Here is a 15,300-nt window from a genome sequence, read left to right as displayed (position 1 = left end):
AAACGAAACTAGGCCGCGGCTGAAGCCGGGGCCTAAAGTTATGCATGCGGCCGAAAATCAGGCCTCATCGGCGCGGTTCTCAGTAAAAAACTGTGGAACCGGCCGGAAACACAGTAAACAAAGCAGCATTATTCAGCAATCACTGTCCCCCCCAATAAAAGTGCCCCACATGCAGAAAGACCCTCTGAATAAACGTCTCTATACTTAGCTTTGAAACGCAGGGTCCAGTCCCTGTGGGGTGGGGGTCAGTGCTCCGTCCAGCAGGGTCCTGCACAAGGGCTGCGGATGGAGGCCGGTCTCCTGCAAGGCAGTGAGAACCGTGTTGGCTCCCACTTCAAATCAGAGCCCCTAAGGGATGTTGAAGGAGCGCGGCATGAACGGCTCCTGCCCTGAAGTCAACCTTAACAGCACTGCCGCCAGGGGAGTGTGAAGGGACATGCCGGGGGTCCAGTGGACCCGCTTTTCTTCCAAATCTTTGTAAAAAATGAAAAATCAAAAAGGGATGCATGTGTGTGTGTGGATCCTCCTGACACAAAGCAAGAAACTGGCTAGATCTGGCTAGCAGGGGGTGTATATGCTAGGAGGGAGGAGCTACACGTTTTTGAGTGTAGTAACTTTGTGTGTCCTCCGGGGGCAGTAGCTATACACCCATGGTCTGGGTCTCCCAAAGGAACGATAAAGAAAAAATATATAAATAAAAAAAACAAAACAAAAACAAATAAAACAAATATATATATATATATATATATATATATATATATATATATATATATATATATATATATATATATATATATTTGTTTTATTTGTTTTTGTTTTGTTTTTTTTATTTATATATTTTTTTTGTTTTTTTTAATTTATATTTTTTTGGTTTTTTCATTTTTTTTTTTTTTTATTTATATATTTTTTTTTTATTTGTTTTTTTTATTTATATATTTTTTTTTATTTGTTTTTTTATATATATATATATATATATATATATATATATATATATATATAAAAAAACAAATAAAAAAAAATATATAAATAAAAAAACCAAAACAAATAAAACAAATATATATAAATAAAAAAAAAAAAATAAATAAAAAAAAATATATAAATAAAAAAAAAACCAAAACCATCATGTACCTGAGTCTCTGGTGGATTTGCCTCCAGATCCTCCTCCTGCAGTGCAAGCATACTTGTACTGGGTCTTGGCAGCTCCTGGTCCCTTGTGAACAGTAGCAAGTTGTAGTACCAGAGGCGTGGCACATAGATGTCCGCTGTGCCTGCCCCGATCCTCTGTGAGTCTTCAACTTTCTTTAATTCTTCTTTAAAGACAGTTGTGAGACCCTGGATTTTTTTCTTAACAACATTGACGTCTACGCGCTCTGATGGGCAATGTTTTTTGACCAGATCAACCAACTCCTTGTGGGCTTTTTGTTTAATTATTTTGTTACTATAGTCCGCAGACTTAATTCGCCACAAGCATGGCAATGTTTCATATTTTTCTATAAATTCGCGAATGAAATTCTCATTTTCCGAGACTGACATCTGGAAAATGAAATACATCATGTAAAATATTTATGAAAAAAAAAAACAAAACAAATCAGAGATATCATTAAAATAAAACATGTTAACATGAACATATAGTGTGGATTTGCTGTACAGAATGAACATATGACGACCAGCCCAGGGACAAAAAATATAACTATCAAACAAAAACACATATCCGATACATCACAGTTAAATACAACATTAGAAAAAACATACCTTAGATCACGCAAATAAAGATGATCAATCCTCACACAAACACGCTCCTCCTTACGCACGTGCGTCACCGGTGTTTGCGCAACAGGACAGCCGCAGATGCAGCCTTTTATAGTAAAGGCGACCAATCATTAAAATCAGGTGAACGGAGATTATAACATCATTGACGTTTGTGCGTGGAGAGGGCGAGGCTTCACACGCGCCAGGGTGTAAGCTATGGACAATGATACGCCTCTGACGTTGCCGCAATCGTTGAGTTTTATGCTTCGTGTCAGAGTCCACACGAAAACCATGATGTTGCGTCGTTTAGCATATGCACGTGTGACCGCTCCTAGACGACCTATGTGCGATCTTGGGATATTGGGATATCGTATCAATGACCTGGGCATAACGAGATCGCATACAAAATCGTAGCGTGTAAAAGCAGCCTTAAGAAGAAAAGCCTGCAGGTACTCTATGTGACAGTGAGCATTGTGTACACTGTCAGGATTCTCCTGTATTCCCAGTGTGGGTAGGCAATCAAGTGATCACATGTATGTTACTTACTACGGTCACAGGTCTATTAGACTCAATTCTGCTTCTCAATGTAAAAGTGGAGGAGAGTCTAGTTGGCATGAAACAAGTATGCAAATTGCTTAATTGCTCGCCCATATGGGGAACACAGGAGAATCTTGACAGTGTGCACTTCCCTCATCATCACACAATGTAACTGCAGACTTTTCTTCTTACACTGGACAACTCCTTTTAGGATCTTTAACTTTAAGTATCAGGCTTTGTGCACACATTGCTTTTTTCATGGGGGGGGGTTTCTTGCAGATTTTAATCAATACTGCAAGGAAAAACGCATCCCAGCAAAGTCTATGAGAATCCTGAAGTGCTGTGCACGCGTTTCTTTTTTTTTTTTTTTTCCTTGCAGATCTTGTTACAGAAAAAAGAAGCAGCATGTTAACTCTTTCTGCCTTTTTTCCTGCATTTTCCCTATTACAATAGATAAAAAAGCACGAAAAGAAGCACAAAAGAGCGCTTTTTTTCAGCAGCTTTTTTCCTACCAAAACATGCTTTTTTTTGTACAGAACAAATCTGCTACGTGTGCACATAGCCTTAATGAAGATATCATTAAAGGAATCTTTCACCAGGATTTTGCCAATTAATCTGAGAGCAGCATAAAGTAGGGGCAGAGATACTGATTCCTGCGATGTGTCACTTACTGGACTGCTTAGTGTAGTTTTCATAAAATCACTGTTTAATCAGCAGTAGATTATCATTACAGGACTACTTGGCGTGCTGCAGATAGTCCAGCATATTCATGAGCTCTGTATAACTGCTACATCTGCTGCAGAGACAACACTGATTTTATGAAAATGACCGCAAACAGCTCAGTAAGTGGCACATGGCTGGAATAAAGGCCCCGTTACACGCAACGACAAATCTAACAATATATCGCCGGGGTCACGGATTCCGTGACGCACATCCGGCATCGTTAGCGACGTCGTTGCGTGTGACAGCAAGGAGCGACCGTTAACGATGGAAAATACTCACCTTATCGTCCATCGTTGACGCGTCGTTTATTTTCAAAAAATCGTTGATTGTTGAGCACACAGGTTGTTTGTTGTTCCCGAGGCAGCACACATCGCTACGTGTGACACGCCGGGAACGACGAACTACAGCTTACCTGCGGTCGCCGGCAATGAGGAAGGAAGGAGGTGGGCGGGATGTTACAGCTGCTCATCTCCGCCCCTCCGCTTCTATTGGGCGGCCACTTAGTGACGCCGCATGAACCGCCCCCCTTAGAAAGGAGGCGGTTCACCGGCAACAGCGACGTCGCTAGGCAGGTAAGTACGTGTGACGGCTCCTAACGATTTTGTGCGCCACGGGCAGCGATTTGCCTGTGACGCACAAACGACGGGGGCGGGTGCTTACACCAGCGATATCGCTGCGTGTAACACCCCCTTAAGGGTCTCTGTCTCTACATAATGCTGCTCTCAGATGAGGGGCAAAAACCTGGTGACAGATTCCCGTTAACCCCTTCTGATTCCCCATGTTTCAGAGAGGTAACATAATCAAGCCTATACTCACCTCCCGTACTGGCACCCTTACAGCGTTGTCCGTTGGGGTTGTGATGTTCAACACCGGCTTCCTTTTTCCCGCCTGAGGACCAAATGAGCAGTCAACAGGAAGTTAGGGCAGTCACAGCGCTCACTTCCTGTTGATTAACTCGTTTGGTCCGAATTCGGGGAGGCAGAAGGCGGTGATGATTGGACGTGGGGTTCGCGTGATGTCACAACCCCACGTAAGCCCCGGTCCCGCGAGTCAAGATGACGCTGTAAGGACACCGGTACAGAAGGTGAGTATAGGCTTTATTATTTTACCTGGGGAAAACATGAGGAATCACCTGGGGTGTGTCCAAATAGTGGACAACCCCTTTAAGTCCATGGTAGAAAAAAAAAAAAAAGAGGAAGACATTTGGTTACCTCAGAGGTCTCATGGCTGGTGGTCCGTTTTCGGGACTTCTGTTTCTCAGCGAGCTGTCTGAGTGCCTCCTGCCTCTTTTGTTTCTTGAGGTGCGTCTTGGTCTCCTTATCTACTGCGACCTCTTCGTCACTGTCGTCCTCGTTAATAACACAGCTTCGTTTGAGATTGGCTTTTTCCCCGGGTCCATCACTGTCAGAGCTGCTGTCACTCCCTATCGTGGCAGATTTGCTCTTGAGTCTGGGTTTTCTGATGCGGCCTTCATCTCCATCTTCTTCAGGTCGCGTGGCTTCATTATCTGGACCTTCTGACAGATCGGTGGGGCTGCTGTCCTCACTTTCTTCATCCGATTCCTCCAGCTCTTCCTCCTCGGATGTAAACGACTCGTCAGACTCCGGGATTTGGCAGATGCTGTCTCGCTTAGTCCGTTTCCAGTCCACTCGAGATTTCGGGCTGGACTCCACAGATTTTCTCTTCTGCCTCGTGTTATAGCGCTTACAGGCATTTTCCATGACTCTGGTAGGAGGCTGATGATAATGAACACTGGCGAAAGAAACAAAAATTAAACATCTTCTTAAAACATTTTCTAATAAAAAATATATATGATTTTTTCTCTTTCTAAAGTTCTATATACACTATGTGGTTGTTGACAGTAAAACGGTCATGTGCGACGGAGTCGAAACATTATTGAAGGCACTTTAAAAACGGAATCGGTGGCTGATTTTTGCTATGTAATCTGATAGCATGATATAGGGGCTGACACTCTGATTCCACCAATGTCTCACTTACTAGGCTGTGCGTTGCTGTTTCCATACAATCAGTGTTTTATCAGCAGGAGATTATCACTGGACTAGGTGTCTGACACCTCTTCTGGTCAAATGTTCCGTATAACCCCACCATTGATTAGCAGCTTTCTGCCTAGGCAGTGTATATAGAAGGCTGCCCAATCCCTGGTGAGGGCGGGATCATATAGGACTCAGCAATTAGAGCTCTACTAGATCTTCAGCAGAAAAAAACTGTGATTGTACTCGGCATCCACTTTATTCATTGTCTACGGGACTGATATAACAGCAGTTTGCCTATTTCAGCCGTCCTGTTGACAGTGAATGGACTGAATCCCTAGCAGTACACGGTCACTTCCCCTGTCTTCATTCCTGATAACTGTCCTTTATTTACTGTGGTGCTGAATACTTTGCCAAAGATGTTATTTTTATAATGTACTAGCTGTACTACCCGCCTTCGCCCGGGTTAATACATTCTATTTTGTTAACAGCAGTTATTAACAAAAATGTATTCTGCACACAAAAACCACAAAACAAATAGATAGAAATGTAATTATTCAAAGGCAAAAACTAAGCTAATAGAAACATTTCACAACATATATTTCAACACCACAGAGATTCCACACAGATTTAACTAAATTGGCCAAGTAATGTGCTCCGTCTGTCTCTTTCCCCATCTGTCTCTTTCCCCGTCTGTCTCTTTCCCCGTCTGTGTCTCTGTCTGTCTCTATCTCTCTGTTTCTTTCCCCATCTGTCTCTTTCCCAGGTCTGTCTCTTTCCCAGGTCTGTCTCTTTCCCCGGTCTGTCTCTTTCCCCGGTCTGTCTCTTTCCCAGTCTGTGTCTCTATCTCTCTGTTTCTTTCCCCATCTGTCTCTTTCCAGGTCTGTCTCCCTCCCAGGTCTGTCTCCCTCCCAGGTCTGTCTCCCTCCCAGGTCTGTCTCCCTCCCAGGTCTGTCTCCCTCCCAGGTCTGTCTCCCTCCCAGGTCTGTCTCCCTCCCAGGTCTGTCTCCCTCCCAGGTCTGTCTCTCTCCCAGGTCTGTCTCTCTCCCAGGTCTGTCTCTCTCCCAGGTCTGTCTCTCTCCCAGGTCTGTCTCCCTCCCAGGTCTGTCTCCCTCCCAGGTCTGTCTCCCTCCCAGGTCTGTCTCCCTCCCAGGTCTGTCTCCCTCCCAGGTCTGTCTCCCTCCCAGGTCTGTCTCTCTCCCAGGTCTGTCTCTCTCCCAGGTCTGTCTCTCTCCCAGGTCTGTCTCTCTCCCAGGTCTGTCTCTCTCCCAGGTCTGTCTCTCTCCCAGGTCTGTCTCTCTCCCAGGTCTGTCTCCCTCCCAGGTCTGTCTCCCTCCCAGGTCTGTCTCCCTCCCAGGTCTGTCTCCCTCCCAGGTCTGTCTCCTTCCCAGGTCTGTCTCCTTCCCAGGTCTGTCTCCTTCCCAGGTCTGTCTCTTTCCCAGGTCTGTGTCTCTGTCTGTCTCTATCTCTCTGTTTTTTTCCCCATCTGTCTCTTTCCCAGGTCTGTCTCTTTCCCAGGTCTGTGTCTCTGTCTGTCTCTATCTCTCTGTTTCTTTCCCCATCTGTCTCCCTCCCAGGTCTGTCTCTCTCCCAGGTCTGTCTCCCTCCCAGGTCTGTCTCCCTCCCAGGTCTGTCTCCCTCCCAGGTCTGTCTCCTTCCCAGGTCTGTCTCCTTCCCAGGTCTGTCTCTTTCCCAGGTCTGTCTCTTTCCCAGGTCTGTCTCCTTCCCAGGTCTGTCTCCTTCCCAGGTCTGTCTCCTTCCCAGGTCTGTCTCTTTCCCAGGTCTGTCTCTTTCCCCGGTCTGTCTCTTTCCCCGGTCTGTCTCTTTCCCCGGTCTGTCTCTTTCCCCGTCTGTGTCTCTGTTTGTCTCTATCTCTCTGTTTCTTTCCCCATCTGTCTCTTTCCCCGGTCTGTCTCTTTCCCCGGTCTGTCTCTTTCCCCGGTCTGTCTCTTTCCCCGTCTGTGTCTCTGTCTGTCTCTATCTCTCTGTTTCTTTCCCCATCTGTCTCCTTCCCAGGTCTGTCTCCTTCCCAGGTCTGTCTCCTTCCCAGGTCTGTCTCCTTCCCAGGTCTGTCTCCCTCCCAGGTCTGTCTCCCTCCCAGGTCTGTCTCCCTCCCAGGTCTGTCTCCCTCCCAGGTCTGTCTCCTTCCCAGGTCTGTCTCCTTCCCAGGTCTGTCTCCTTCCCAGGTCTGTCTCCCTCCCAGGTCTGTCTCCCTCCCAGGTCTGTCTCCCTCCCAGGTCTGTCTCCTTCCCAGGTCTGTCTCCTTCCCAGGTCTGTCTCTTTCCCAGGTCTGTGTCTCTGTCTGTCTCTATCTCTCTGTTTCTTTCCCAGGTCTGTCTCTTTCACAGGTCTGTCTCCCCGTCTCTTTGTCTGTGTCTTTTCCGGTCTGTCTCTTTCCCTGTCTGCCTGTCTCTGTCTGTCTCTTTCCCCGTCTGTCTCTATCAAGGTCTGTGTCTTTCCCCATCTATCTTTGTCTGTCTCTCTGGCTGTCTCCTCCTTCCCTGTCTGCCTGTCTCTGTCCCTATCTGCATGTCTGTCTGTCTGTCTCTTTCCCCGTCTGTCTGTCTGTCTTTTTCCGTCTGTTTCTGTCTGTCTCTTTCCCGGTCTATCTCTCTGTCTGTCTCTATCCGTCTCCCCACCGACATCTTATTACCTCACATATAAGCTTCTTGTACTATGAATGTCTTTTGTTCCTATAGCAACCACTCACAGCTCCTACTAATAACCTGTAGTTCCAGGCTCCATTTACTTTAATGGAGGCATGTTTTTTAGAGAGTAACTGTAAAGCACAGGGCTAAATTTTCCTGTCAAAACATAGTCTACGATGTTCCCTGGGTCACATGAGGTGTCTGTGCAAAATTTCGTGATTGTAAATGCGACGGTGCGGATACACTTTTCGTTTCACTTTTTCCCCCATTATGTAGATAGGGGCAAAATTGATTGGTAAATTGGAACGCGCTGGGTTAAAATTTCGCCTCACAACATAGCCTATGACGCTCTCGGGGTCCAGACGTTTGAGTGTGCATAATTTTGTGGCTGTAGCTGCGACGGTGCAGATGCCAATCCCGGACACACACACACACACAGCTTTATATATTAGATTTCTTTTATTTCTAGTGGTGTAAAGCTGGATGGGACAGATTTTCTCTCCGGTAATTATTTTATGTGCTGCACATAATTCTTTTCATCTCCTTTTGCTGCTTTCATTATATTGTTTCCTAATGATGAATCTCTCTCTTATTTTTGCTCGTGTTTTTCACTATATTCAATGGAAAAACGCAAAAAGAATTAACATGCTGCTTGTTTTTTCTGCACCCAAAACTGCAGGCAAAAAAGAAGCAATGTGCGCACAGCCTTTCTGAATTCTCATAGACTTTGCTGGGGAAGGATAATACACGGTGTGCAGAATTATTAGGCAAATGAGTATTTTGATCACATGATACTTTTTATACATGCCGTCCTACTCCAAGCTGTATAGGCTGAGAGCCAACTACCAATTAAAGACGTTGTCCAGTTACCAAAACTGATTTTTTTGTTTTCTGATAAATCTTGCTAATATGTGCCCCTCAACACATCTATTATGTTTTTTCAGCAAAATTACCTTTTATTGTGCACTAGCAGTGCATGATCATTGCTGGCTCCAGCTCTGATGGGGTTAATCTCTCCTCTGACTTCCTGTGTTCAGTTCCTACAAGTCCCAGAATTCTTTGTGGCTCTAGGGCGGTGTCTGGCTTATCTAACACACCCACTGTGTCTAATACACCCACTCTGCTCTCCGACCAAACCCTCCTCCCTGCCTCTTCCCAGTGGATGCACTGAGAGAAATCAAAGAGACAGCAGCAGCTCTGCACAGTCAGGGGAAAAAAGTGTGTGTGCGCGTATATACTGTGTGTGTGTGTGTGTGTGCGCGTATATACAGTGTGTGTGTGTGTGTGCGCGTATATACAGTGTGTGTGTGTATATACAGTGTGTGTGTGTATATACAGTGTGTGTGTGAGTGTGTGTGTGTGTGTGTATGTCATACTCACCTGTCTGCAGGGTCCCGGTGCCATGCCTGCTTCCAGCCCCTGTCTCGGTACCCGCCGCTTCGGCTGTGTGCAGTCTCCCCGGGGCACGTACGAAGCTTGCAGGACCTGGCGGTGGATCACCTGATGCAGTCACCTGACGCATCAGCTGATCGATTCTCGCGGTGTCGCCGGCTTTTTTGCGCCCGGCCTGCTATCAGCTGATCCTGCCGTCAGGGCACTTCATCAGCTGATTACCGGCAGCTCCTGCAGTGATGGGACAGGATCAGACTCCGCTGCAGGAGCTGCCGGTAATCAGCACATAAGTGAGTATGTATTTATTTATTTATTTTTTTCTACTGATGCATCAGCTGATTGTATAATCGGCTTTTATACAATCAGCTGATGTGTGATGTGATTCACATCCTTTAACCTGACACATCATCTGATCACTTTGCCTTCCAGCAAACCGATCAGATGATATTGGATCCGGATTGGACGGCGCGGGACCCTAATCCAGGATTACTGCGGAGGGGGGTTTATTTCAATAAAGATGGAGTCACTAATTGTGTTGTGTTTTATTTCTAATAAAAATATTTTTCTGTGTGTTGTGTTTTTTTTTTATCATTACTAGAAATTCATGGTGGCCATGTCTAATATTGGCGTGACACCATGAATTTCGGGCTTAGGGCTAGCTGATAATATACAGCTAGCCCTAACTCCATTATTACCCAGCTAGCCACCCGGCATCAGGGCAGCTGGAAGACTTGGATACAGCGCCAGAAGATGGCGCTTCTATGAAAGCGCCATTTTCTGGGGTGGCTGCGGACTGCAATTCGCAGTGGGGGTGCCCAGAAAGCTTGGGCACCCTTCACTGTGGATTCCAATCCCCAGCTGCCTAGTTGTACCCTGCTGGACACCAAAATTAGGCGAAGCTCACGTCATTTTTTTTTAAAATTATTTCATGAAATTCATGAAATAATTAAAAAAAAGGGCTTCTCTATATTTTTGGTTCCCAGCCGGGTACAAATAGGCAGCTGGGGGTTGGGGGCAGCCCGTACCTGCCTGCTGTACCCGGCTAGCATACAAAAATATGGCGAAGCCCATGTCATTTTTTTTTCTTTTTGGGTAAAAAACTGCATACAGTCCTGGATGGAGGATGCTGAGCCTTGTAGTTCTGCAGCTTCTGTCTGCTCTCCTGCATACACTAGTGAATGGAGGATGCTGAGCCTTGTAGTCCTGCAGCTGCTGTCTGCTCTCCTGCATACACTAGTGAATGGAGGATGCTGAGCCTTGTAGTTCTGCAGCTTCTGTCTGCTCTCCTGCATACACTAGTGAATGGAGGATGCTGAGCCTTGTAGTTCTGCAGCTGCTGTCGGCTCTCCTGCATACACTAGTGAATGGAGGATGCTGAGCCTTGTAGTCCTGCAGCTGCTGTCTGCTCTCCTGCATACACTAGTGAATGGAGGATGCTGAGCCAAGTAGTTCTGCAGCTGCTGTCTGCTCTCCTGCATACACTAGTGAATGGAGGATGCTGAGCCTTGTAGTTCTGCAGCTGCTGTCTGCTCTCCTGCATACAATGAACATTTTGAATAAGGAAATGACATCAGACCTTTTTTTTTTTTCATCAACAATCTTTAATGGCATTGTGCACTGATTAAAAACGCAGTGAGCAAAAACGCAGCAAAAAACGCACCAAATCGCGGCAAAAACGTGACATGCAGCACCGCAGATGACAAAGCAGAGCAAGTTGGTGACATGCTCTGCTCTGACACATAGTGTGCTGCATGTCACTGTATCCACTCTGGGACTTGTTGTGCAGGTGACCGGATGATAGATGTCACTAACTTGCTCCACTCTGGGACTTCTGCTGCATTGTTCCAACTGTATATACTCTCACCTGAACAAGTCTCAGAGTGGGGCAGTTATTGACATGTATCATCTGGTCACCTGCACAACAAGTCCCAGAGTGGAGAAAGATAGTGACATGCAGCACACTATGTGTCAGAGCAGAGCATGTCACTGTCTCCACTCTGGGACTTGTTGTGCAGGTGACCGGATGCTACATGTCACTAACTGTCTCCACTCTGGGACTTGTTGTGCAGGTGAGAGTGTATACAGTTGGTACTATGCAGCAGAAGTCACAGAGTGGGGCAGTTAGTGACATGTATCATCCGGTCACCTGCACAACAAGTCCCAGAGTGGAGACAGATAGTGACATGCAGCACACTGTGTCAGTGCAGAGCATGTCACTGTCTCCACTCTGGGACTTGTTGTGCAGGTGACCGGATGCTACATGTCACTGTCTCCACTCAGGGACTTGTTGTGCAGGTGACCGGATGCTACATGTCACTGTCTCCACTCTGGGACTTGTTGTGCAGGTGACAGAGTGGAGCAGATTGGTCCCATGCAGCGTCCGGTCACCTGTGCTGCTGGGGGGAGTATATGATCACACTGCCGACACCGCCCGCTCTCCTGACAGCTGAGCACAGCGGGCGGGTGGACAGTGTGATCACATACTTGCGTGACGGGGATTTCAGTGGAGGAAACCCCCCCTGTACTCCACACTGGAGCCCGTACCTTCCACAGCTGACGGAGGGTAAGAGCGCGCTCTGCCTTCACCGCTCCACACTGGCGTCCTCCGGATCCTCCCCTCGATGCTGGGCTGTGACGTGCGGTAGTCACCCCCACAGCCCTGTCAATCAGTATGAGTGGCGCCGGCATCCTCTGACGTACCCGTCTAGTTTGAGAGCCCGGAAATGCCGGGACATCAGAGGATGCTGGCGGCCACAGCTCCAGGGGGTCATGTGACCGGCACTGAGCGTGCAGGATAGCGCCGCTCAGTGCCAGAACTGGAAACAGAAGCCAATGGAGAAGATGCATACAATGGTAAGTGACAATCATTGGGGGAAAAAAAAAATGGGTAAACCACCCCTTTAAGTAAATCAGGTGATGTGCATCTCTGTAATGAGGAGGGGTGCGGTGTAATGACATCAACACCCTATATAAGGGGTGCTTAATTATTAGGCAACTTCCTTTCCTTTGGCAAAATGGGTCAGAAGAGAAATTTGATGGGCTCTGAAAAGTCCAGAATTGTGAGATGTCTTGCAGAGGGATGCAGCAGTCTTGAAATTGTCAAACTTTTGAAGCGTGATCACCGAACAATCAAGCGTTTCATGGCAATTAGCCAACAGGGTCGCAAGAAGCGCGTTGGGCAAAAAAGGCGCAAAATAACTGCCTATGAATTGAGGAATATCAAGCGTGAAACTGTCAAGATGCCATTTGCCACCAGTTTGGCCATATTTCAGAGCTGCAACGTTACTGGAGTATCAAAAAGCACAAGGTGTGCCATACTCAGGAACATGGCCAAGGTAAGGAAGGCTGAAAAACCACCACCTGAACAAGAAACATAAGATAAAACGTCAAGACTGGGCCAAGAAATATCTTAAGACTGATTTTTCCAAGGTTTTATGGACTGATGAAATGAGAGTGACTCTTGATGGGCCAGATGGATGGGCCAGAGGCTGGATCAGTAAAGGGCAGAGAGCTCCACTCCGACTCAGACGCCAGCAAGTTCGAGGTGGGGTACTGGTATGGGCTGGTATCATCAAAGATGAACTTGTGGGACCTTTTCGGGTTGAGGATGGAGTTAAGCTCAACTCCCAGACCTAGTGCCAGTTTCTGGAAGACAACTTCTTCAAGCAGTGGTACAGGAAGAAGTTGGTATCGTTCAAGAAAAAAAGGGAATTTTGTTTACTTACCGTAAATTCCTTTTCTTCTAGCTCCTATTGGGAGACCCAGACAATTGGGTGTATAGCTTCTGCCTCCGGAGGCCACACAAAGTATTACACTGAAAAAGTGTAACCCCTCCCCTCTGCCTATACACCCTCCCGTGGATCACGGGCTCCTCAGTTTTGGTGCAAAAGCAGGAAGGAGGAAACTTATAAATTGGTCTGGGGTAAATTCAATCCGAAGGATGTTCGGAGAACTGAAACCATAACCAAAAGAACAATTCAACATGAACAACATGTGTACACAAAAGAACAACCAGCCCGAAGGGAACAGGGGCGGGTGCTGGGTCTCCTAATAGGAGCTAGAAGAAAAGGAATTTACGGTAAGTAAACAAAATTCCCTTCTTCTTTGTCGCTCCATTGGGAGACCCAGACAATTGGGACGTCCAAAAGCAGTCCCTGGGTGGGTAAAAGAATACCTCAATAAAAGAGAGCCGAAAAACGACCCCTTCCTACAGGTGGGCAATCGCCGCCTGAAGGACTCGCCTACCTAGACTGGCATCTGCCGAAGCATAGGTATGCACTTGATAGTGTTTTGTGAAGGTGTGCAGACTAGACCAGGTAGCTGCCTGACACACCTGCTGAGCCGTAGCCCGGTGTCGCAATGCCCAGGACGCACCCACGGCTCTGGTAGAATGGGCTTTCAGCCCCGAAGGAAGAGGAAGCCCCGAAGAACGGTAGGCTTCAAGAATCGGTTCCTTGATCCACCGAGCTAAAGTTGACTTGGAAGCCTGCGAACCCTTCCGCTGGCCAGCGACCAGGACAAAGAGCGCATCTGAACGGCGCAGGGGCGCCGTGCGAGACACGTAGAGCCGGAGTGCTCTCACTAGATCTAATAAATGCAAATCCTTTTCACACTGGTGAACTGGATGAGGGCAAAATGACGGTAAGGAGATATCCTGATTGAGATGAAAAGAAGATACCACCTTAGGGAGAAACTCCGGGACAGGACGCAGAACCACCTTATCCTGGTGAAAAACCAGGAAAGGGGATTTGCATGACAGCGCTGCAAGCTCCGACACTCTTCGGAGTGAGGTAATTGCCACAAGAAATGCCACCTTCTGCGAAAGACGTGATAAAGAGACATCCCTCAGCGGCTCGAAAGGTGGCTTTTGAAGAGCCATTAGCACCCTGTTAAGGTCCCAGGGTTCCAGCGGACGCTTGTAGGGTGGAACTATGTGGCAAACTCCCTGCAGGAACGTGCGGACCTGCGGAAGCCTTGCTAGGTGCTTTTGAAAAAATATTGAGAGCGCCGATACTTGTCCCTTGAGAGAGCCGAGTGACAACCCCTTGTCCATTCCGGATTGAAGGAATGAAAGAAAAATGGGTAAGGCAAAAGGCCAGGGAGTAAAACCCTTATCAGAGCACCAGGACAAGAAGATCCGCCACGACCTGTAATAGATCTTGGCGGACGTTGGTTTCCTGGCCTGTCTCATAGTGGCAATGACATCCTGAGATAACCCCGACGACGCTAGGAGCCAGGACTCAATGGCCACACAGTCAGGTTGAGGGCCGCAGAATTCAGATGGAAAAACGGCCCTTGTGACAGCAGGTCTGTGCGGTCTGGAAGCGCCCACGGCTGACCCACCGTGAGATGCCACAGATCCGGGTACCACGACCGCCTCGGCCAATCTGGAGCGACGAGAATGGCGCGACGACAGTCGGATCTGATCTTGCGTAACACTCTGGGCAACATCGCCAGAGGAGGAAACACATAAGGGAGTCGAAACTGCGACCAATCCTGAACTAACGCGTCCGCCGCCAGAGCTCTGTGATCTTGAGACCGTGCCATGAAGGCCGGGACCTTGTTGTTGTGCCGTGACGCCATGAGATCGACGTCCGGCGTTCCCCAGCGGCGACAGATCTCTCGAAACACGTCTGGGTGAAGAGACCATTCCCCCGCATCCATGCCCTGACGACTGAGAAAATCTGCTTCCCAGTTTTCTACGCCCGGGATGTGAACTGCGGAGATGGTGGAGGCTGTGGCTTCCGCCCACAGCAGAATCCGCCGGACTTCCTGGAAGGCTTGACGGCTGCGCGTGCCGCCCTGGTGGTTGATGTACGCGACCGCCGTGGCGTTGTCCGACTGTATGCAGATCTGCCTGCCCTCCAGCCACCGATGGAACGCCTTTAGGGCTAGATACACTGCCCTTATCTCCAGAACATTGATTTGAAGGGAAGACTCTATCGGAGTCCAGGTTCCCTGAGCCCTGTGGTGGAGAAAAACCGCTCCCCACCCTGACAGGCTCGCGTCCGTCGTGACCACAGCCCAGGATGGGGGCAGGAAGGATTTTCCCTGCGATAGAGAAGTGGGAAGAAGCCACCACTGAAGAGAGGTTTTGGCTGCAAGGGAAAGAGAGACGTTCCTGTCGAGGGACTTCGACCTCCTGTCCCATTTGCGGAGAATGTCCCATTGGAGTGGGCGCAGATGGAACTGCGCGAAGGGCACTGCCTCCATTGCTGCCACCATCTTCCCCAGGAAGTGCATGAGGCGCCTCAAGGGGT

General features: G+C 47.9%; 1 protein-coding gene across 2 annotated transcripts in view; it reads right to left on the bottom strand.

Annotated features, from left to right (window-relative positions):
* Nucleotides 1-4,758, bottom strand: part of CCDC82 (coiled-coil domain containing 82) — a 97,736-nt gene extending 92,978 nt beyond the window's left edge. Inside the window, exons 1-2 of one of the 2 annotated variants that reach the window (XM_075337484.1) lie at nt 4,221-4,758; nt 1,129-1,533 (exon numbers count right to left, since the gene is read on the bottom strand). In XM_075337484.1, coding sequence (XP_075193599.1) covers nt 1,129-1,533; nt 4,221-4,730 — 915 coding nt within the window. In that variant the 5' untranslated portion in view covers nt 4,731-4,758. The remainder of the gene's footprint in view (nt 1-1,128; nt 1,534-4,220) is intronic. The other variant, XM_075337485.1, reaches the window with a different exon arrangement.
* Between the last annotated feature and the right edge of the window lie 10,542 nt (nt 4,759-15,300).

The sequence above is a fragment of the Anomaloglossus baeobatrachus genome, chromosome 2 (assembly GCF_048569485.1).
Source record: "Anomaloglossus baeobatrachus isolate aAnoBae1 chromosome 2, aAnoBae1.hap1, whole genome shotgun sequence".
In the NCBI taxonomy this organism is placed as follows: domain Eukaryota; kingdom Metazoa; phylum Chordata; class Amphibia; order Anura; family Aromobatidae; genus Anomaloglossus; species Anomaloglossus baeobatrachus.
This window is presented reverse-complemented; position numbering and strand designations above follow the sequence as displayed.